The following is a 23,070-nucleotide window of genomic DNA, read 5'->3' on the forward strand; positions in this document are numbered from 1 at the left end:
CCCTGGGCCACAACAGGCCTCTGTGGGGTCCCCACCCAACGGATGGCTTTTTGGTAAAAGCTGCTGCCCCTTGGAAGTCAGAAGTGCCTCAAGAGCACCTCAGTTCTGGGGCGCCCACCTGCCAGGCGAAGGGGTATCGGGGAGCCGTCGGGGGCATTGGGCCCTGAGAAGAGCTGGCGGGATGTCCTCGGAGGAACCCACTGCGGGTCACACACCACGGAGGGGCGTCCCCGGGGGACCTGGGAGGCCGGCAGGGACGACTCAGGCAGGGAAGAAGGGGCGACTGCCCAAGCCCCGTGGCAGGAGGTTCCAGGGACACTGCCACCCTGGGGACACTGCGGATGGCGGGTGAGACTGTGGGGCTGGAAGGCGGGGCAGGCACTGCAGAGTCACAGGCCTCAGTGGTGACACCATTCAGCCCTTGGGGATGTGCGAGTGCAGGGACGTGACGGCGCATCACCGTAACTTTAATGGATGGCATCACCGAACTTCACCAGAGGACAGTGAAGGCCAGTCCCCACTTGTGTTCAGGAAAATAGCCACATGATGGCCCATCCCCAGGTGACTCAGCTGAGACTCAGGGTGTCCTTTGCTCAGCTGTGGGAGGCCAGACACAGGCCCCCAAGCCTGTCTTTTGTCCTCACTGAGCAACTGGACTGATGTGACGCGGCCGGAGCTGCTGGGGCCGCGCTGCCTGCGCCCGGCCCGACTCCGGCCCCTCCAGGGCAGCCCCCCCTCCTCTGCCAACCTCGCGGGGCCCCTCCAGGCAAGAAAACCTCTTCTTGTCCAACTCTTGGGACCTCGCAGCCCTGAAACACTTGTAGTCATCCTTTTGAATACAGTGCTAAGACCAGACTTTTAGAAACTCTCTTTAAAATGTTTATTTAGGCCAGGCATGGTGGCACACGCCTGTAGTCCCAGCTCCTCGGGAGGCTGAGGCAGGAGGATCGCTTGAGCCCAGGAGTTTGAGGTTGCTGTGAGCTGGGCTGACACCATGGTGCTCTACCCAGAGTGACAGAGTGAGACTCTGCCTCAAAAATAATAAATAAAAATTTAAATAAAATGTGCATTTATTCATTTATTTGTTGCCCCTGGCAACCGCTGTTCTACTCTCTGCTTCGGTGAGTTTGGCAGATTTGCTTTGTTTTCTTCTAGAGACGGGGTCTCGCTATGTTGCCCAGGCTGGTCTCAAACTCCCAGGCTCAAGGACCCTCCCTGGCAGCTGGACGCGCAGTCTCGCGGCCCTGTGCCCAGCTTTGCTTTTTACTTGACAGGAGAGGAAAGTATTTATGGGCAAAATGACCTGAAGTCTGGGACGGGCTTTAAAACACTGCGGCACAGAAATGACAGCAGCAGGTGGATGAACACAAAGGACCGTGGGGAAATCCTCGAGGGTGGACGCGGGGCCGTGGGGGGACTTTTGTGCGTGTTTGAAGGTTTCCGTGATAACCTGTTTTGGGCAGTGGGCCCCGCAGCCTGCCCCGCGGAGCTCCCGTCTGGGCCTGGCTGCCCTGGGACTTGTGGTGGAGGCTTCCTGCACGTGGCGTGGCGGGGGCTCCGCGGGGCCATCCCTCCCCAGCCTCCTGCTGGAAGGAAGCAAGGAAGCAGGACACAGGACAGGGGCGGAGCTCACACACGGTCCTTGTGGGGGGCACCCAGTGACCCTGAAGGTGCAGGGGAGACCTCTCCCTGTCGGTGAGGCCCCCTCAGGACCCAGCAGAAGCAGGCAACGGTCACACGCCTGGGGACAGCCCCCCAGACCCGGGTGGTCCTGCTGAGGTGCCCGTGGGCTCGCTACCCGCAGGGGAGGGGCACAGGGCTGTCGGAGGGCGGCAGGCTGAGCCGGGGCCCCTGGGACCCTCCCCACCAGGGCCCGGCTCACAGGGGCATCTGGGAGCCCACCTAGGGAAGGTCACCTTCGGCCTCTCCTCTGGGGATTCTATCCCAGACCTGCGAGGCAGAAAAACAGGTTTAGGGAGATGACTGGGCTCGCCGCCTGCAGGCCAGGCTGACCCTGTGACCCCGAGTGATTTGCTCTTTGTGCTTCCAACACGGATTCCTGGAGTCCGGGCTTCTGCTCCGCTCTGGCCATGGCAGGAGCTTGCGATTCGGTTCAGGGGAAAATTGTAAGGGTGTCACCAATGAGCAAGTGTTATTTTTATAATAAGATAAAATGAATATTTTAAGGAAAACATTGCCATGTGGTGCTACTGCAGCATGACCATGATAAGGTTTTGTGCAGGTGCCGGGGCTGAGGCACAGGGAGCCTCCCCAGGAAGCTGTGTCGGGAGGGCGGGGCCCCCCTACCTGACCCCACCTGACCCCACCTGCCCCGTCCTGACAGAGGGGCCCAGGCGGGGGCGGGGGGCCCTGGAGGCCACATGGGGCGGTGGGCTCGGCAGCTGTTGCGTCTTCTCCCAGTGCCCTTTCCCTCTTCTTCCTCTGGGACCAGAGCCCCACAACCGTGGCGCGGCCTGTCACACCGGGCTGCAGACGTTTGCTCCTTCGCAGCCCTGGACGCCTGAGCCGGGACTGAGGGGTCGGAAGGGCTGGCCCCTCTCGAGGCCTCTCTCCTGCTGCACAGACACAGACCCTGCCTGCCCTCACGTGGCCGTCCTCTGTGTCACCTGTCCTCATCTCCCTGAGGACTCCAGAGCTACTGGAGTAGGGCCCGCCCACGTGACCTCGTTCACCTGCGTGACCTCTGTGAAGGCTGTCGCTGAATCCAGCCACCTCCTGAGGTCCTGGGGTTAGGACGCCACCCTGCGAGCTTTGGGGGGGGGAGACACGGTGCAGACGGTGACAGCTGCCAGCTGGTCTGTGGCCCGGGCACTGTGGCTGCAGGAGCCCAGTGCGGCTGTCACGGCACAAGGCTCCCAAATCGCCCTTCCTCCTCCTGAGGCTCCACTCATGTCACAGCAACCTCGGGGGTCAGTCCCCCGGCTGGGGCACAGGCAAGGGCTTGAGCCCCCTCACGCTGTGCTCACTGCGTCACTTGCCTGGTCTCACTCCCGTGATTGGGCAGCCACGGACAGTCCCTGGTGGCCCAGGTGGCTGCAGCCTGTTCCCGGAGGCCAGCAGTGCCCCCTGGTGGCCCCGGGCAGGAGGCGCTGCGGCGAGGTGGGCGGTGGCCCGAGTCCGACCCTGGCCAGGCACCGGTCACGCGGGCAGGCGCAGAAAGGGGCCCTGGCCTTGGCCCCGCAACTGGTCGCCTCCTCTGACAGGTGGACCTGCCCCACCCACCCGCCTGCCGGCCCGACCTGCCTGCTCTGCCACACCCAGGTGAGGGACGGCCGTCCCCGAGACCCAGGACCTCACAGCGCCCAGGTGAGGCCGTCCCCGAGATCCGGGACCCCACAGCACCCAGGTGAGGCCGTCCCTGAGACCCAGGACCCCACAGCGCCCAGGTGAGGCCATCCCCAAGACTTGGGACCCCACAGTGCCCAGGTGAGGCCGTCCCCGGGACCCGGGACCTCACAGTGCCCAGGTGAGGCCGTCCCCGAGACCCGGGACCCCACAGCGCCCAGGTGAGGCCGTCCCCGAGACCCGGGACCCCACAGCGCCCAGGTGAGGCCGTCCCCGAGACCCGGGACCCCACAGCGCCCAGGTGAGGCCGTCCCCGAGACCCAGGACCCCACCGCTGCTACAGGGAGTCGGGCAGCGGAGGGCGGGCACTTGGCTTCCGTCCAGCTCCCGCCGGTGTTCCTTGAAAGGACAGGAATTTATCTTCTGGTCATGACTGCGTTGCAGGTGCCGTTAAGTTAACCTGGAAAACAGTGACAAACATAAACACAGGAACAAGTGCCCATAAACTCACTGCTCATGGAAAACCTCTGCTCATCTTCTGTGTGTTTTTATTCCTATTTCCCCTTTTTATATATATTTACGTATCTGGATCTACTATTTCATGTTGGATTTTAAACATTAATGGAAGAGAGTTCCCGTTTCACGAGATTCCTGTTAGGCTAATTTTACGTGGCTGCGCCCTGCCTCGCGGAAGCCTGGGGGTGACATCCCTCAGACTGGCGGTGGATGTTTGTGTCACCTGCGTCCCTGTCCTGAACCACACTGCACGGATTGCCTTTTGCATTTTTGTGAATAACGAGTATTTCTTTAATATGATTCCTAAAACGGTAGGACTACCGGGCTCAGGACCCCTTTCTGAAGGTTCTTGGTGTTTACTGCCACATTGCATGACGAAAAGGAAGGTCCGGTTTGGTCCCGTCAGAAATGCTGGTCTCAGCAGATTCTCGAAGGTCTGAGTGTCACCGATTCCTTTAAAAAGTTTGGGCTTTTGGTTGTCGGTTTGATGGGCTGATACCGTATTGATTTCATTTCTTTGATCATCATGTACAGTGTGTCCATGTTGGCCAGCGGTCCCAACACAGGACTGCGCCCCATGGGTGTCACTCCTGGCTCTTAGGTGCAGGAGACAGAATATTCCAGAGAATTTCAGCACAAAGGGGTGTGGTGAGCGGAGGTGACAAGCAAAGGCTCCCTGGTGGGGATGGGACTGGCAGGAGCACCTGCAGTCGGAGCACCTGCAGTAGGAGCACCTGCATCCTTCTGGGCTCCCCAGAGCAACCCTTCTCTGCACGAGAACGCCACGTACCCAACCAGGAGACCACTGAGTCCTCAACCGCCGCCCTGGCTGTGTCCGGAGCCTTCTCCCCACCCCTGCTGTCTCCCTGCTCAGCCCCTCCCGCAGGCGCCTGGGGGTTGGTCTCCTGGTGGAGCTGAGCGGGGTCTCCCTGCCGCTTCTCTGCTCCGCACCCCCAGCACCTCCCAGGACCCCCCAGCTCCCTCCGCCTCAGCGTGGTCTGGTCTGTCCCAGGCACCGCGACGCTCGGGCTAGACCTAGGGGCAAGCGCACCCTAGGGCTCCCCGCGTGGGCACCCCAGACGCCGCCTCCCTCCTCCCTCCCCCGTCTGGCTGCCGACAGGCACCGCCCCACGCCGGCTCCTGCCTGGGTTTCGAGGTTCCCACCTGAGACTCCGACCTCACTTATGCAGCCGCTTCAGAGATGCGAGGAGGAGATCTGTGACGGGAAATGTATTTTATTTCCTTTTTGAAGTTATTTCCAGCGGAGTGAAGTTAGTAAAAATACAAAGGAGAGAATACAAAACACATTTAGTACTTTTTTCTGACTAGTCCGCTTTAGAGCCGTGTATGTACAGGAATACAAACAGCAAAAATGTAACAGCTGCGGCCTAAGGCGTGACTACGCGATCACAGCTCAGTGGCAAGGACACCTCATTAAAAAATACGAAAGTGAGGTTGGATTTGCAGAATTCTGAGCAATGGCATTCCAGCCCCGCGAGGCCACCGCAGAACCTGTGGGGAGGGGGGACCCGCCTTTCCGTGCCGCAGACGTGCCCATCACAGCAGCAGCCGGACGCCGGCGGGGAGGTGGAGTCAAGGAGCTTCCGGAACACACAGTCAGAGACGCGGCTGAAGCGAAGGGCAAGCCCTGCTTCCTTTCACTCACTTTCACTCTGGGCTCATCTGCAATGCCTGTCTGTCGGGGCCCCCGCTCCCCTGGGCGGCTGTTCTGTGGAGGTGACGGTCACACTTGCAGGGTGAACACATCACCGCTCCCTCCGCCGTCCGCGGTCTCGGCTCACGCGCACCTGCGCTGGGCTGCGAGTCCCCGAGAAGTGGCCCACAAGCTCTTCCTGCGCACAGAGCTGCTCCAGCGTGATTGAGCAGGGCAGCGGCGTGGGCCACCTTTGCCAAACCGCGAGGACGGGCCGGTGGCCACGCGGGGCTCACCTGGGGTGGTGGGAGTGGCTCGGGCCTGGCTTTTCTAGAACTGCGGCTGGAGGAGATTCTGAGGGTTCCTTCACTTGCAAACCACCACTCGATGCATCCTCCAGTGGACCTTCTAGTCTGCTTAGAAATAGCAACAAAAGTCCTACTGCTGCTTGTTTTAAAGGGGAGCACCCCGTGCACAGCGTTAATATCTGTCTCCTCGGTCTGCCACGTTCTTTGCCAAACACGGCCTCAAGTGCTTTGTGGAGCATGGTGTAGTAAGTGAGCTGCTGCCACAGCAGGTGTGGGGGGCACAGGCCCCGGAGCCCCAGCCCCGCGCACAGCTCCGGGAGGACGCCCCGGTGTGGGCAGGGCCGTCCTCTGCGGGGAACCCCTGCACGTCTGTCTCAGGGGCCTCCTGGGTTTGGCAGCTCGGGGAAGTCAACCTCAACGCGAGGTGCAGGCTCCCCGCGACGCCGGGGCAGGGGCCGCTGCACCCTGAAGCCCACATGCTCTTTGAGAGGAGGGATGTCCCCAGTAGAGGCTGAGCTACCCCAGACCAAGGCCCCTGTGGCCAAGCCCAGGAGGCCCCCCCAGGAGACGGTGCCCGTCTGTGTGTGGCTGAGACACCCCCGGCCCAGCCTCACCACGGATAGACACTCTCGCTAGAGCTGGAGCTATGAAATGCCTTTCTCTGAGCAGACGTTCCGTTCGAGTCAGAAAACAGGCGCCAGGGCCCGTCCCAGGGACGATCAGGTGCTTCAGGACACGCCTGGGACGGCAGCAAACACTTTCCACAGAGAGGGACAATGCCAGAAAGGGGCGGGGGCAGTGCTGTCTGCTCACCGGGAGCCCAGCTGCTCGGGGGCCCATGGCGCGATCGGACGGCCTCCCGCCTGTTTTCAGAGACCCCCGAGTGGGCTGGGGGGTGCGTGCTCCGTGGCGAGTGCCCACGCACACCAAGACGTGGCCCAGCGACAGGTGCGTGTGCTTTAAAATAGCTACGGGCGGGGCGCAGCTTGGAAAAATGAGTCCAGGATACTAAGCAAGTGGCCAGGTTGGGAGCATGGCACAGGTCTGGCTGTGGGCCATGGGCGGTCGGTGCCCCGTGGGCATGTGGGAGTGGGCGGGGGCGGGCAGCCTGGCCACGCTGGCAAGAGGCGGGAAGCCCTCAAAGCGCCAGCTTGCAGGGCACGCACGAGCGCAGCTCCAAAGCGCTGAGGTGCGGCGTGACCTCTGCACACGGGCAGTGGCCTCCAAGCAAAGGTGCAGGGGACACAGGAGCCACGGGAAACCACGGGGCCACAGGCAGACCCGCCACAGCTCTAGCACCTGGCTCCGAGGAGGCGGTGGGTGCAGATGGGAAGGTCCCCCAGGTAACTTGAGTCCCCCAAGACGAGGTCACGTAAAAGTGGAGGAAGATGATGAAACGGCACAGCCAAACCAGACTTGGAGGCAGGAAACGCCTGACGCCCGGTGACGAGCCGTGTCGCAGGGACAGGAACGCGGGCGGCCAGACTCGGGCTCACTTGGGGAGGTCGAAGGTGTCACTGGCTCTGAGGCTCGCTGGCCTGAAGGACAAATCGAAGGACCTCTGGTCGCTGAAGCTCTGGGCTCTGTACTTGGCCAGGGGTGATGGCTTTCTGCGCCGCTCCTGCTCCGGCACGGCCAGCTCCCCCCGGGGGCCCCTCTGCGCCCCCGGCCTGCTGGGCAGCCCCTCTTGGCCCTCGGGCCGGGCGCTCTGGCAGCCCCCAGCTCCAGGCACGGGCATGGCGGAGCCATTCGCGGGCTCCAGGGCAGGGGCCGTGCTGCTCTTGCCCCCGGGGAGCTGGCTTCCTTGGGGCAGGCTCCGGGCAGCAGGGTCCCCCTGGCCACCCTCTCTGGGGGCAGCTGTTCCCCATCCCCTACTCCCGCCAGCAGCAGGTGCTCCTCCAGCTGCGCCGGCAACGGGCTGCTCCCTGGCCGGGGGTGCTGTCCTGCTAGCCCAGGCCTGTCTCTGGACCCGTCCCTGGGGCTGTCCCTGGACCTGTCCTGGGGCCTGTCCCTGGGGCTGTCCCTTCACCTGTCCCTGGACCTGCCCCTGGGGTTGTCTCTGGACCTGTCCCTGGACCTGTTCTTGGACCCGTCCCTGGGGCTGTTTCTGGACCTGTCCTTGAACCCATCCTTGGACCTGTCCCTGGGGCTGTCCCTTGACCTGTCCTGGGGCCTGTCCCTGGGGCTGTCCCTTGACCTGTCCCTGGACCTGCCCCTGGGGCTGTCCCTGGACCTGTCCTGGGGCCTGTCCCTGGGGCTGTCCCTTGACCTGTCCCTGGACCTGCCCCTGGGGCTGTCCCTGGACCTGTCCTGGGGCCTGTCCCTGGGGCTGTCCCTTGACCTGTCCCTGGACCTGCCCCTGGGGTTGTCTCTGGACCTGTCCCTGGACCTGTCCCTGTCCCTGGGGCTGTCCCTGGGGCTGTCCCTGGACCTGTCCCTGGACCTGTATCTGGGGCTGTCCCTTGACCTGTCCCTGGGGCTGTCCCTGGACCTGCCCCTGGGGCTGTCCCTGGACCTGTCCCTGGGGCTGTCCCTTGACCTGTCCCTGGACCTGCCCCTGGGGTTGTCTCTGGACCTGTCCCTGTCCCTGGGGCTGTCCCTGGACTTGTCCCTGGGGCTGTCCCTGGACCTGTCCCTGGACCTGTATCTGGGGCTGTCCCTTGACCTGTCCCTGGACCTGTATCTGGGGCTGTCCCTTGACCTGTCCCTGGACCTGTATCTGGGGCTGTCCCTGGACCTGTCCCTGGACCTGTCTCTGGACCTGTATCTGGGGCTGTCCCTGGGGCTGTCCCTGGACCTGTCTCTGGGGCTGTCCCTGGACCTGTCCCTGGATCTGTATCTGGGGCTGTCCCTGGACCTGTCCCTGGGGCTGTCCCTGGGGCTGTCCCTTGACCTGTCCCTGGACCTGTATCTGGGGCTGTCCCTGGACCTGTCCCTGGATCTGTATCTGGGGCTGTCCCTGGACCTGTCTCTGGACCTGTCTCTGGGGCTGTCCCTGGACCTGTATCTGGGGCTGTCCCTGGGGCTGTCCCTGGACCTGTATCTGGGGCTGTCCCTGGACCTGTCCCTGGGGCTGTCCCTGGGGCTGTCCCTGGACCTGTCCCTGGGCAGCCAGGCTTCCCAGCCCCTCAGGGCTCCCTGGAGGTGTGTCTGGGTTCTTGGCAGCCCAGGTGTCCTGTCCCTGACCTGGGCTCCTCCCCTGCTCCGCCCACGGCCCCGGTGCACCTGCCTGACCTTTGTGGCTGTGGGGGCAGGGGCTGCCCACCTCTGTGGCCAGGTCCTGGGCTGACTGTAGCTGTGCCTGAGGCTGTTTTGCCAAGTTCTGCACGACCTTCGGACCCAAGAGCACTGTGCTCCTTCCAGAACCCCCTGGCTGCGGCGTCTGCTGTGACCTCACGCACCCTGAGGCAGTGCTCCCCTGTGCGGGCTGACTTTCTTGCCTGCCCTGGGAGAGGAGCACGGGGCCTTCACCCCCTGGGCTCTTGGCCTCAGGGTCGCTGCGGGCACACGGGTCAGGAGGGCTGCGCTCCTGGGCCCTCCCCGCCTGTGCAGCCCCTGACTCCGTGGATGGCGCCGTGGGAGGTGGGCGGGCGAGCTCTGCCCCCAAAGGTGGCTGCTTTTCTGACGCGAGGCCCTCTCTGTGTGCGGCCCGCGGGTTCTCGGAAGGCGACAGCAGCTCGCCCGGGCCGAGACTGGGCCCCGCTGGGCTGGCTCCCCAGGGCCTGTGGCAAGTGGAGGCTGGAGCTGGGGGCTGCGCGTCGAGACCTGGAGGGCTTCCTGCCTCAGCTCCGCGGTCTCTGCCTCCCGCCGCTGCGATGCTCTCGCGGGCCGCCGGCTCTCGGGTAGCACAGGGCACCGGGGAGGGATGGGCGGCTCCCTGTGGGTGGGGGGCCGGGGGCCCCACGGTGGACGCCGGGCCCTGGAGGACACTCCTTTCTGCAGCTGCACCCGGTGCCCACACGTGGGGGGGGTCGGGTTCCTGAGGGAGACACTGTCCCACGAGGCCGCCCCCCTCGGCAGCACGAGGACCTGTCGCTGGTGTTCCGCACCCGTCCTCGCCCCCGGGGTGCTCAGGGTGCCGGCCACTCCCTGGCAACGGTGGTGCGTGACCCGCCACGCCCGCTGCACCTGTCATCTCCCTGGGGACTTCGATACTTGGTTTGGGTCGTTCATCGAAGGATGACAGCCCGTTCTTGCCAAAATCGCGGCTGGCGTTTCCCTGGGCAACCTGCAGGGGCTGGGCTGACCTGGCCGGCGGCCCCTGGCGCGGCCCCTGTGTGCACAGCCCGCCCGCGCCCCTCGCGGCAAAGGCCTCGGGCCCCACGCGCCCCCCGGGCGGGGCCACCGGCGACGTGGGGGCGCCCGTCAGACTGCTCCCGCCCAGGGACGGCGCATGCTGACCCCCAGAGGGGCCGCAGCTGTTTCTTCTGAGGTGACCTTTCCGTGTGGTGGGATTGTGTGACGAGGGGCCATCGTCAGGCTTTGGGGTTCCACCCGGCTCTGGCCCTGGGTGCCCCGCATCAAGGGGCTCAGACGTGTTCTCTACCGAAATATCCTCGCAATGCTTGGGACTATTCGGACTCTCCAAGCCGCGTCCGCTTCCCTTTCCGCCGGGTTTCTGCATCGCAGCCGCGTCTGGGAAGCTGCCGTCGGCCCCGGCAGCGCCTGGAGGTGGTGCAGGGCTCGGGCCTGCCGGGGCCCCCTGCGTGGGAGAAGGCCGGGGTCCCGCCGGGGTCCCAGAAGGCCCGCCCAGCTCCGCCGGGGCCCTGCCCGCCCCCGCGTGCGCACTTTCAACCGCGCTCTCCGCTCCGCGCTCCGGGGAAGGCACGTCTCTGCTGGGTGGCGCGTGTCCCAGGCAGGCAGGAGCAGGTGGCATCTCGTGGACAACCGGGCGCTGCACAGTGATCCGCGGGGGCTCCACGGCAGGCTGCGCTCGCCGAGCGGCCCGGACCGCGGGCGTGTGGAGCGGGGGGATGCACTGTGGCCCGTTCTGCTCCGGGAAATGCTTCTGGGTGGCAAAGAGGGGCTCCCTCTCTGACTCTGGCACCTCATCCTCTGAGCTGCAGACTGTCATGGCGACTTCAGGGACCTGCCCCGCGCCCTCGTGCAGCGGCCCTGCAGGCCCAGCGGCTCTCGCGTCCCTCCCCTCCCAGGAGCCAAACGCGGCACTCCCTGCTGTGGCACCCACCGTCCTGGCGCCACTTGGGCTGGGCGACCCTAGTGGGGACGGCAGGGACAGGGCGGACACATGGCCAGGGAGCGCGGGGGAGTCCGGCCCCACACAGGGCAGTGCCGGGGCCACAGCTTCGGGGCCGCCCCTCTGAGCTGGGGCCTGGGGCTGTTCTCTGGGCTCCCCCTGGAGGGGCCCCGTCCCGTGTGCCCCTTCCCCGCTGGGCTCCGCTTCCCCCGCGTCGGGGCGCAGGCCGGCTTCTCTTCCGGGCTGGCGCCTCGCGCCCGCGTGGCTGATCTTGGTGCAGCGGGACAGCCAGCTCCTGGGGCCGCAGACGACGGTGGCCACGCTGAGGGCTGGCAGGGGCTCCGCGGTGCAGGCCAGGAAGCGGGCGGGGGGCGTCCTGACGCAGGTGCTGGCCATGGTGGCCGTGTGCAGCACCCGCACCTCCGGCCTGTGCATCTTCTTCCTCTGCAGGTTCCTCTTCTTCCGCTCCTCCCTGCGCAGCGGCAGCAGGCCGGCCTCGGAGCAGAGGCAGGCGCTCTGCTCGAACTTCTCGCGCAGCTTGGACAGCACCGAGCTCTTGCCCACGACCTTCGGCAGGAGGCCCGTGGGGGCTCTGGGCCGCTCCGCCGGGGGCCTCTCGCGGGCTGCCGTCTCCTGCGCTTCCTTCTCCTCCGCGGCCAAGAACTTCTTCAGGATGCTTTTCACGGTGCTTTTGCCGGTGGGGGGGCTGCAGCGGGGCTTCTCGCCCGGGTCGCCAGCCCTCTCCTTGGTCTTGTCCAAGAGCTTGCTGATGGTGGTGCTCACCAGGCCGCGGCCGGGCCCGTGTCTGTCCCTGGGGATCAGCCTGCCCACCTCCCGGGTCCTCTTGAGGTGGGGCTCGCGGCCGGAGCCCAGGAACTTGGCCTGCAGGAGCTGGAAGCGCGTGGGCCGCCGGGCGGCCTCCTGGGACTCGGGCTGGCGGCTCGGCCTGCGGACCCCGGTGGGCGGCCCGTCCTCCCGGCCGGAGACGTAGAGCAGCAGACTGCCCAGGATGGCGCGGGCGGCCGGGTCGCAGGCCGTCCTGTCGAGCTTCTTCGTCAGGGCTCGCGCGTCGATGGGTGTCCTTCCGCTGCTCATCTCGCCGCTCTTCGGGCTGTAGGAGAAAATCAGTCGTCACATGTCTCACCAGCACGGCACCAGCATGCCCCTACAGGGCGTTTCCCGTGGCAACCCCAGGTCGTGAGAACCCCCAGAGGTCTAGCGGGGAGCAAGAGGGGCAGCCGGGACGAGGGTCCTGCTCTGCGCCTGCCCAGAGCTCTGGGGTCGGGCGCGGTCCCTGCCTGGGTGGCGGTTTCCTGTTAGACAGCAGCGACTTCTGACCCCTGTGCTGCGGAGGGCGCTGACGGGCGCGCAGTACACGGCTTTGTACGCACAGGTGTTTCACTGCACAGAGGGACACGTGTAGCTTGTGCAAGCAGGAAAACAGTGGCACCAAGAATGCGTGTTCCCCGTGTGGCCTGTGCACATCTCTAGCTTTGCGTGTGGAAGACAGAGTTGCCACTGCAGTGGCCAAGGGCCAGGTCCCTCAGCGCACCCCCGAGGCACTCGGCAGCAGGCGCCGGAGCAGGGAGCGGTGGACGCCCCACTGCCGGGCAGGGACCAGTCACCGCGGTGGAGGGGGGGGGCGGTGGGGGAGCAGGATGGGGTGGGGAGGAGTGGGGGGAGGGCAGCCCCATCACCCGCTGAGCCTCCCAAGCCCGCCCAGTGGGCTCCCGCAACCCCATGGGGCCACTTCCCCGGGAGACACGTCTCTGAGTCCCTCCCACCTCCCGGCTGTCAGAGGCCCGAGCAGGTTGTGGCCTGGGGGCCTTTGGGAGCATCTGCACGAGCCGCCCTCAGACGGGGCCTGCCGGGGCTGGGGGCGGGCGGGCGGGCAGGGGGCGTGAGGAGACCCCAGAGTCTCGGTGGGGGTGGTCACGCCTGCCAGCCGTCCACCGCAAGGAGGTGACAGGTGCAGGACAAAGGCTTTAGGCCGCAGGGAACGTGCTCACGGTGCTCTTGACAGTACGCACACTGAGCCTCCTCGGACACCGGCATCCGTGGCTATGGCAGAACAGTCCCGGCCGGGAGACTAAGGAGAACTCAGGCTGCAAGGCCGGAGGCAGGTCCTGGCCCAGCCGTGCTCTCATGTTGAGCAGGGCCGACAGGCGGGTGGGCACCTGTGGACGGGTCCCCTCTGTGCTGCCTGCTCCTTCCACCAGAGAGCCCTGGCCTCGGAAGCCGCATGTCCTCCACAGAAGCGGGCGTTGAGCCCCTGCCACGGGGAGGTGACGGCGCCTCTGCCCCCGCTGACCTCTGCCCTGCACACAGATGGTCACATGGTGTGAGAGCTGTGGCCACGTGACCCGCCCTGTGCCTAGGATGGGTCCGACATGGAGAATCCCTCCTTTCTGGAGTGGGGACCCCCAGCTCACTAGGCAGACACGGGACTGCGCTTTCTCGGACCCCGGCAGCACCCCCTCCTCACGCAGCAAGTTCTCGCAGAAGGGCCTGTTTTAGTCACCCTCAAACACCAGGGACATAGGAACACCCAGAGCAGTTTTGAAAACCTGGAATGGGGGAGCCCACCCACACTTCTGGTCCAGTTGTCGGGGGGAGGGGCCGGGACTCTGCGTTTCTAATGGCCCCTCCCCCAACCGCCGCGCGGGACAGAGACTTCGCAAACCTCAGACAGCTGCAGGCACAGGACCACCGTGGCGGATCAGACACTCAAACACAAAACTAGACCTGAACACACTCCAAAGCCACAGTGTGCCGTGCACGGAGCCCTCTGCCAAACAGATGCTTCCGAGGAGCAGTCCTGTGCTTCGGCCGGAATGCCACTGTCCTGAGAGACCCCTGCCCACCGGGGAGCAGCCACTCTGTGTCCTCGCAGCTGGTAGACCACCCCCAGGCCTGGCCCCCAGGAACTGCCCCTCCAGCGCCCGCCCACACTCCCTGGACCCAGAGCCGACAGACCACCCTCGAGCGGCGTCGGGGGGTCGGGGAGCTGGAGGAGGGCCAGCCTCTGTCGCGGGACCAGCGCTGTGCACCGCCGGCGGCTCTGGCCCCTCCGCGCCGTGTGGTTGGCTCATCCGGGGGTTTGTGGCCCAGGTGAAAGCGTTTCGGGTGCTTCCTCCAAAGCACTCGACACCTCTCTCCCGGCCGTCTCAGGCAGAGGACGCCCACAGGGACGGGCCGCGTATCGCGTGCTGGGGTGCCAGGGACAGCTGTGCCCGGAGCGGAGCCACCACTGACGGGAGCTCTGTTTCTCGCCCCGGGGCCCCAGTCTGGACACCTGGCCTGGCAGCACTGTTTTATTTCCCGGGGCACATGCGATGTGGCATCTTTTAATTGGTGGGCACCTAGCTCTGGCATCGTGGTCAGCTGCCCAGGTCTGAGTCTGGGGCTGGACACCGGGGCTCACAGGTGTGACAGCCACACCCCAGTCCCTCCTCCTGCCGTTCCCGCCTGCCCCGTGTCACCTCCACCCACCACGCACCCACTCGCACGGGAGCTGCCCCAGCCACGCCCAGAGCCACTCAGCTACAGCCCCAGCCTCCGCACGCACGTCCTGGGCCCATTTCTGTTCCCGTCGCTGCTGCCGGCACCAGCCACGCTCCCCTGCCCCTGGTCACTGCCCGTCCCCTGCCCCTGGTCACTGCCCATCCCCCTGCCCCTGGTCACTGCCCGTCCTCTGCCCCTGGTCACTGCCCATCCCCAGGCCCTGGTCACTGCCCGTCCCCCAGGCCCTGGTCACTGCCCGTCCCCAGGCCCTGGTCACTGCCCATCCCCCAGGCCTTGGTCACTGCATGTCCCCTGCCCCTGGTCACTGCCCGTCCCCTGCCTCTGGTCACTGCCTGTCCCCTGCCCCTGGTCACTTTCCGTTCCCTGCCCCTGGTCACTGCCTGTCCCCTGCCCCTGGTCACTGCCTGTCCCCCTGCCCCTGGTCACTGCCCGTCCCCTGCCCATGGTCACTGCCCGTCCCCTGCCCCTGGTCACTGCCTGTCCCCCAGGCCCTGGTCACTGCCCATCCCCTGCCCCTGGTCACTGCCTGTCCCCCAGGCCCTGGTCACTGCCCGTCCCCTGCCCCTGGTCACTGCCCGTCCCCTGCCCCTGGTCACTGCCCGTCTCTGCCTGCTGGGCTGTTTCAGTCATCTCAGTGCCTTTGCGGGTGAGTCACTGGGATGGCTGCACTGCTTGGGGACATTCCGACCTGCTGAACAAAGGCCTCCAGGCTCAGCCACGTGCGTGCGAGGGGATCTGCCGCTCTCCACATTCCTGCTGGTGGCCTGTGGGCCGCACGGCCTGCACAGGACGGAACTGAGCTGCGGTTCAGTCCCCACCTCAGCCCCAGGCTGGTGTCTGGAGGGGAGGAGCGTAAACGCTGCTCTGCACGGACGTAGAAAAGGCCCCATCTCTGCAACCTCGGGTCGGGGGCACCTGGTCACGGCAGGACCCCCCCACGCGCCCAGGCCCTGGCCCTGCTTCCCCACGGCCACGCCCGGCTGGACTTGCCCGTGTCCTTCTCACCTCGCGGAGTCGCGGCAGATCTAAATCCAGCTCAGCTGCCCGGGCTGAGCGCTCGTCTGCGTCACGCTCAGGTCTGTTACCTGGTGATGAGTCTGCGGTGTCACCAAGACAGCGCAGCAGCCACCAAGATTAGGCTGAGGGGCTGCCCGACGGCTCCGCCCGCACAGCTCCACAGAGCTTCCCTGCCCACCGTGGGGCTGGGCCCGGCTTTCCCGGCGCATGCGCTCTCCTCTGCGAGCAGGGGTCTCGCGGGAGCGGCGGCTGGGGGCGTTGGCAGAGCTGCAGCTGTGATAAGGGATTCACAGCAGTAAGTCCTTTTTGTCCAGCAATCACTGGTCACCAAAGTTCCTCCTTGCATTGGGCGGCGGCCCTGCAGGCTGCACCTGCCCCGCACGGTCAGGTCCTCACGCCGCTCACGCTGCCGGCTGCACGCCCGCCCTCCCAGCCCAGCCCACCTGGGCGCCGGGCCTCCGGCTCCACCGGCCCTGTCCACTCGCCCCTGGAGCAGCCCCTGCAAGACCCCAGCGGCGCTGGCTGGCTCTTTTGGTTGCTTCACCCGCCTGGCGCACGCCCGCCTTAGGGCCTTTGTGCAGCTGTTCCCAGGCTCAAGCACATTCATGCGGCGCCTTCAGGCCGACCAGCGTCCCCTCTGAGGGGCATTCCTGAGCCCACCGCTGTTCCCGGCACACTGCCCGGGTGACTTGTCATAGCACTTACACCTTCTGCGATTCGAGTGGCATTTCAAACATGTCATGTCTATTTTTGTCCGGCTCCCTGCAGTGGGACGCAGGCCGTGCGCGGGCAGCGTCCACCCTGCTCTCCGCTCTGCCCCCAGCGCCCGGAGCAGCCTGGCACGCACAGAGCAGGCCGCCGCAGATGCCCAGGGCCGCGGAACAGCCCTAGTTTGGACCTGGGTTCACCTGCTCCGGGCTGTGCACGGGCCCGGCCCCTCCCCGCCCGCAGGCTCTGCGGCCCGGTGACCACCCTTCCGGCCAGCTCCAGCTCACCAGCCTGTCTCCCAGCTCCGGCCCTGCCGCGCTGTGCCAGGGAGGAGCCGCAGCCCCCGCCCCCGGCAAGCTCCTACCTTCCTGACCTCCCAGCTCCGACACCTTTCCGCAGGTGACCGCATGCAGACCTCTCCTCGGCCCCTCAGGGGGTCACAGTGCGACCTCAGGACCCCCCTGGACATGGTCCTCTTACTTCCCAGCACACTCGCACGCCTGACCTGGAGCACACGCGGGGCGTCATTGCTGAGGGGGCGAGAGGCAGGACAGCTGCTGCTCCCAAAGCTTCCTGCGGAGTCCCGGCCACGTCCACGCTCCCCCTGTGGCTGCTGCCTGCCCATGGCATCCCCTGGGCACCCGGGCAGCTGCAGAGCCCGGGCCAGGATGCAGTGGAACGTCCTCCTGCCAGGGGCCCGTATCAACAGCAGGGCGTGGCAAACTTCCCAATTGAGTTGTGTCAGGGACTCTGGCAAGCCACAAGGTCACTTGAAAATACGAGGAGAGGGGCTGGGCACAGTGGCTCATGCCTGTAATCCTAGCACTTTGGGAGGCTGAGGCAAGAGGATTGCTTGAGCCCAGGAGTTTGAGGTTGCTGTGAGCTAGGCTGATGCCATGGCACTCTAGCCCGGGCAACAGAGAGAGACTCTGTCTCCAAAAAAAAAAAAAAAAAAAAAGAAAGAAAACACAAGGAGACCAGAGACCATCACACTCCGGGGAAACACCCGGGCCCAGTCCCCGGGCGCCCTAGGTTCTTCATGGGTACAGCAGGGGCCTCAGCCTCACTCTCCCCTGAGCCTGTCTGGCCCCCCTGCGTGCCCCGGGCAGAGAGTGCCCCTCACCTGGTCCTCCCCTGAGCGGGGCAGGGCGGGGGCCCACAGCAAGCCCAGGGCAGGCTCCGCGACTGTCCGCCTGGGCCAGGTGCCCCTCGGAACACCCAGCCTCAGCCAGGCCCCCAGGCCTGCTGACCCTCCACATCCACCTGGGGCGCTTGGAGGCCCTTGGCCAGCAGTGCTCTGTGACACACAGCCCAGCCTCACTGATGAGGGGCCACACTGCCATTTCCCGTCCCCCTGGGGACCAGCCCGAGCGATTGAATGAGGCCATTGCGCCCCCGCTGCCTCCTGCGGCTCAGCCCCAGGGCTCCTGCCACGTGCTCTCATGCCAGGTAGGACGGATATGACTTCATATCTGCTTCCAGGATTGTTTTATGTAATTATTGTATTAATGTTCCCACCCCAGCACTTCAGCATGCAGAGGACAGAGGCAGGGCCACGCCTGCCGCGCTACTCTGTCTTCCTAGAGCACGGCTGGCGCTCACCGAACGTGAAGGATCAGCATGTTCTGTTTTCCTAACTGCTTGCTCCCGTGCTGTCTCCCCACAAAGCCATGACAGCCAGGAAGGGCCACACGCCCTTCTGCTCCCCTGAGATGCGCCGGCCCCTGGTGACACCCTGGAGCAGGACAGGGGAGCCGGGGGAGACTTTGCCGCCTACGCCCGCCCCGGCAACACACAGCCCCGTCTGTGGTTCACCGATAGAGCCCGGGCAGCTCCTCCTGGGTTCCACGGGGCCCTCACTGGTCAGTCTGGAGGGACAGATGGCCTGTGACGACGCGGGTCCCAGCGTCGGGCCTTGCCCACGATTCAGTCCCCAGCCAGGGTGGGCTCTGGGGAGGTTTTCATAAAAGACCTTCAGCGGCCGACCTCCACGGCCCAACTGCTCTCCCAAAGAGGACAACAGCCTTGCTCGGGGTCCGCAACCTGCGTGAGGGCACCAAGTGGGCATTTGCCAAATCGCTATTATAAAAAGAGAAGCAATCAAGGTTCTTTAGTTGCTTTTAAACATAAGACAGATTTTAAATAGCACAGGCCCTTTAAGCTGAGGTTGCCAACATTTCACAAATAAATCTAATATTAGATTTCTGAATAAGAAAGCTCCAACAGCAAGAGGTGAAAGTCCTTTCTAAAAGCCCGGAAGGCCAGGGCCAAACAGGGATCTGGGTGTGAGCCGCAGTGAGTCAGCCCCCTGTGACCTTTACAGCCGTGAGCTGCTAAGGCCAACTGTAATATTGACTCTTGGTCATAATTTGTAAGCATCATTTTAATAGTGGCTATTTATCTAGTAAGGCCAATAACAAATGTTTGCTAACAGTTCCCTATAATTTTTCTTTGGGTAACTAGGTACCTAATAGTTGAAACTGTACTAAGGAATCAGCCAGAGAACTTGAATATCTGTGTTTTCCTGGAAATAAATCTGCCTAAAGATTGATGGGCAGCTTTCTGGGCTACGATACCCCAGGGTCTTGCACCCAAACATCACGTGTGACTATAACTGTAATTGAAAGAGAGATGTCTTGTCAACCCACGCGTGACTGACAGGGGGTGTCTAGTCAGCCAGCTGTGACTGACAGAGGGTATCTAGTCAACGGCTGTGACTGACAGAGGGTGTCTAGTCAACCAGCTGTGACTGACAGAGTGTGTCTAGTCAACCACTGTGACTGACAGGGGTGTCTAGTCAACCGGCTGTGACTGACAGAGGGTGTCTAGTCAACCAGCTGTGACTGACAGAGGGTGTCTAGTCAACCGGCTGTGACTGACAGTGGGTGTCTAGTCAACTGTTGTGACTGACAGAGGGTGCCTAGTCAACCTGCTGTGACTGACAGGGGGTGTCTAGTCAACTGGCTGTGACTGACAGGGGGTGTCTAGTCAACGGGCTGTGACTGACAGAGGGTGTCTAGTCAACCGCTGTGACTGACAGAGGGTGCCTAGTCAACCAGCTGTGACTGACAGAGGGTGCCTGGTCAACTGCTGTGACTGACAGAGGGTGTCTAGTCAACCAGCTGTGACTGACAGAGGGTGTCTAGTCAACCAGCTGTGACTGACAGAGGGTGTCTAGTCAACTGCTATGACTGACAGGGGGTGTCTAGTCAACTGGCTGTGACTGACAGAGGGTGTCTAGTCAACGGGCTGTGACTGACAGAGGGTGTCTAGTCAACCGGCTGTGACTGACAGAGGGTGTCTAGTCAACCGGCTGTGACTGACAGAGGGTGTCTAGTCAACTGCTATGACTGACAGGGGGTGTCTAGTCAACTGGCTGTGACTGACAGAGGGTGTCTAGTCAACGGGCTGTGACTGACAGAGGGTGTCTAGTCAACCGGCTGTGACTGACAGAGGGTGTCTAGTCAACTGCTGTGACTGACAGAGGGTGTCTAGTCAACTGCTGTGACTGATAGAGGGTGGCTAGTCAAGTGCTGTGACTGACAGGGGTGTCTAGTCAACTGCCTGTGACTGACAGGGGGTGTCTAGTCAACCGGCTGTGACTGACAGAGGGTGTCTAGTCAAGTGCTGGGACTAATAGAGTGTGTCTAGTCAACCGCTGTGACCGAGTGTGTCTAGTCAAGTGCTGTGACTGACAGTGGTGTCTAGTCAACTGCTGTGACTGACAGGGGTGTCTAGTCAACTGCTGTGATTGACAGAGGGTGTCTAGTCAACAGGCTGTGACTGAAGCCATAAACAATGGACGCTCTTCCAAGCCTGAGACGTGAATAGGCAGAGAGTTCTCGGCGATGCTCCCTGATGCCTAATTACAAGCACTGCCTCAGGCCTCACTTGGTACCTGTGGCAGGTGCTCGGGCTTGAGGCAGTCGTGTGGGGCAGTGGGTTAGTGACCTTCTGTGACAAATCTGTGGTATAGAGATATAGATTAAACAGCACACTGATGAAACAATTGGCAAAATTTATAATGTGTGATATAAACTATCACATAGCATATTACAATAGAAAGCTATTATGTTTGACTATAGCATTATTGAAGGTTAAGTTCCCCAACTTTGAATAAGCATACAGTGGTTATGTAAGTATTTTCTTGTCTGAGGAAATTCATCTGAAATATTTATGGTGAAAGTACGCCAGGTTGGCAGGTCATTCTCAAATGGCTCAGAAAAGGTGTGCCCACGAGTGGGCACACGTGTGTGTACGTGTGCGTGTAGCGAGAGATAGGAAGTAAGAAGACAGCGGGGCCCAAGAGTAACAGTTGGTGAGGTTTGGTGAAGGGAATATGAGAGTTGTCTGAGCTATTTCTGTGAATTTTTTGTATGTTTGAAAGCACTTAAGAAGAAATAATTAATAGGAGAGGAAGAAAGCAAAGGCATGGAGTGACAAGTGGCATCCCCGGACCCTGAGGGCACAGATGTATCCCAGGCGAGTGGTGACATTCTGTGGTACCTGCAGATGCACTCAGGCCCCCGACCTCTCTGGGCTTCCCTGGTGGTGGGACAAGAAGAGGCTGTCTCGACATATTCCTGCTGGCACTGCAAGGTCCCCAGGTTGGGAAGCCTGTCCTGCCAGGGGGAGGTGCCACCCAAGGCCAAGCGATGGCCTGAGACCCTGGGGATCACCTCCCGTGGCCACCAGACCACGCATCTGACATGCTCGCAGGCCCGTCAAGCATCTGGCTGGGCGCTAAGCTCTCTGCCGAGCAGCAGGCTCTGCTCAGAGAGCGGCAGGCGGAGTCCCCTAGCAGGTTTCGGGAGGTATTTTTACACCCGCTGTGACATCCTGAGGGTGCTTGTGATTTATTTCTTTGCATCAACTGGACGTGAGTCGACACGCCAGGGACTTTAACCAGAGGAGCTGCAGTGCCTGCACTTTTACTTAAAAGCTATTTACAGTTTAAAGGACCTGCAGGAATGAATTTTAATGATGGAGTTTTTAAAGCGCAGACATTTGGAGTGAGCATCAATTTGGGTACTGCCAGTTTTGTCAGTGGACATTTGATTTCCTCATCTACAAAATGAGGGTAGTAGATAGTTACCCACCTTCCAGGGAAGAACAGAGTGACGGAAACACCTCACACCTGCTATCATCGCCGCTGGCGCCGCGGCAGTGAGGGAAGCGGGGTGCTCACGTGGCTCTGTGACCTTCCTATTTGTGAGACGTGGTTGGGCCACTTCATCTTGTTAGACCCTGTGATGGGCTTGTCCCATCTGGTCACCCCTGGGTCTGTTCCCTCTAGCAACCGTCAGAAAGGAATGAGCACGTCTGCCAAACCTACCTCCTATCTGGCTTTTAGATATGAAAATGCTGGTAAAATAATTTAAAATATAAATGCAAAGTCTCTTAACCAAAGACTTTGGGGCAATGAGTCAATCTAAATCAGCCTGAGGTCTAGCAACTTGTGTCTCACCAACATGCCCCCACACAGGGTGCGTGTTCTTAGCATGTGACTGCTGTGGGGACGTACGTGGCGGCCCTGCCTCAGGACCCCGGGACAGAGCCCAGGTGCCTTTGTGGGACACACGTGGCTGCCAGAGTCCAGCTCTCTCCTGTTGGGCACAGCGTTTCTTGGCAGCGACTGGGGTCTCCGTCCCAAGTCCCAGCTGACCCCTTACATCCCACGTCTCGAGACCACCGAGGGGCAGAGGCTTTGCCAACAGATGTGGGCGGGGCACGGGGGGAGCAGGCCACACTCACAGGCCACGGCTGCCTCTGAGGCTCCCTGTCTGACGTCGTGCGAGTGCTGTGAGCCACAGGGGACACTCCACGCTGTGCTCCTGGGAAGGGCCTCGTGAGACAGTCCACACCTCGCTGGCCTAAGGGGCTCCTGGTTGTGAGATGCCCCTGATTTCATGTATCTCAGAGAAACAGAAAAAACTCCACCAATTAAACTATGAAACAGAAAATACAGAAAATACAGGATGCCGGCCGGGTACGGTGCCCCCAAGCCCCGGCCACTGTGCTATGTGCTGCGTTGTGTGCTGGGAGGGTCCCGACTTACCTTAGCTGGTTCTTCTCCCGAAAGACAATCCTCAGTTAATTTTCCCACCTCTGTGGGCTGGGACCCCGCAGCGGGCCACGTGCCGGGGGAGGCCCTCGCCCACTGTCTGTCTTTCTGGCTCTTTGGGCTGAAAAGCGCCATTAGCGGGCAGCATTAGTTCAGCTACTCGGAAACGCGGGGCTGCAGGCCGCGCAGTGCAGTGACCACAGCCCCTCCCGCAGCATGACTCTGCGCTTCCCCGAGACGGGCCCGATGCCTCTACTGGGAAAGGGCCGCGGCCGGGCAGGGCTGCCTGCTGCTGCAGAGTGCGGGCAGCTCCCCCGGGGAAGGAGGGTGGGGTGGTTCTGGAAGCCTCCACCCAGCCACTGTGGGCCGGGAGTCTGGGCCCTCACCTGCAGTCTGCCAGCCTCGCCCACCCGGCCGTGGCCCCACACAAAAACCCTCAGTGAGGCCGGGCGTGCGGCTCACGCCTGCAGTCCCAGCACTTGGGAGGCCGAGGCGGGAGGACGGCTTGAGCCAGGAGCTCAGGGCACAGTGGGCTGTGACTGCACCACTGCACCCCCGCCTGGGTGGCCGAGTGAGAAGACGAAGATGTCACCACCTTCCTCACCCAAATCACCCTATGAGAGAAGGCGGAGCCCGTGGGAGCGCGAGGTCTGCACCTTGCATATCCCAGACCCCGGCACATGTTTGCCTTCTGCCCGGCTCCGCCCGCTCCGCAGGGCTGCGGGGGGCTCGGGGCCCCCACTGTGCCGTCCCCCAGGGCTCTGCCCCACCCAGA

General features: G+C 63.1%; 1 protein-coding gene across 2 annotated transcripts; it reads right to left on the reverse strand.

Moving 5' to 3' along the window:
• Nucleotides 1-5,041: 5,041 nt before the first annotated feature.
• On the reverse strand, nucleotides 5,042-23,054 carry LOC123648821 (collagen alpha-1(I) chain-like). 2 transcript variants are annotated; one of them, XM_045566693.1, is made up of 4 exons: nucleotides 21,986-23,054; nucleotides 8,822-12,092; nucleotides 8,462-8,521; nucleotides 5,042-8,413 (listed from the first exon to the last, which is right to left on the reverse strand). In XM_045566693.1, exons 2-4 carry the CDS (start codon nucleotides 12,074-12,076, stop codon nucleotides 7,277-7,279), a joined length of 4,452 nt encoding a protein of 1,483 aa, XP_045422649.1. In that variant the 5' UTR covers nucleotides 12,077-12,092; nucleotides 21,986-23,054; the 3' UTR covers nucleotides 5,042-7,276. The 2 variants fall into 2 exon arrangements, with proteins under 2 accessions (XP_045422649.1, XP_045422648.1); XM_045566692.1 differs by having other exon boundaries at nucleotides 5,042-8,521.
• Nucleotides 23,055-23,070: the final 16 nt, after the last annotated feature.

Source organism: Lemur catta, chromosome 13 (genome assembly GCF_020740605.2).
Source record: "Lemur catta isolate mLemCat1 chromosome 13, mLemCat1.pri, whole genome shotgun sequence".
Taxonomy (NCBI): domain Eukaryota; kingdom Metazoa; phylum Chordata; class Mammalia; order Primates; family Lemuridae; genus Lemur; species Lemur catta.

What these genes read in the sequence shown, in the direction of transcription:
- LOC123648821 (XM_045566692.1), bottom strand. Translation starts at nt 12,076, where the DNA reads ATGAGCAGCGGAAGGACACCCATCGACGCGCGAGCCCTGACGAAGAAG. An exon ending in AGGGACAGCCCCAGATACAG is followed by an intron (nt 8,522 to 8,821) that starts GTCCAGGGACAG and finishes GTCCAGGGACAG; the next exon opens with GTCCAGGGACAGCCCCAGAT.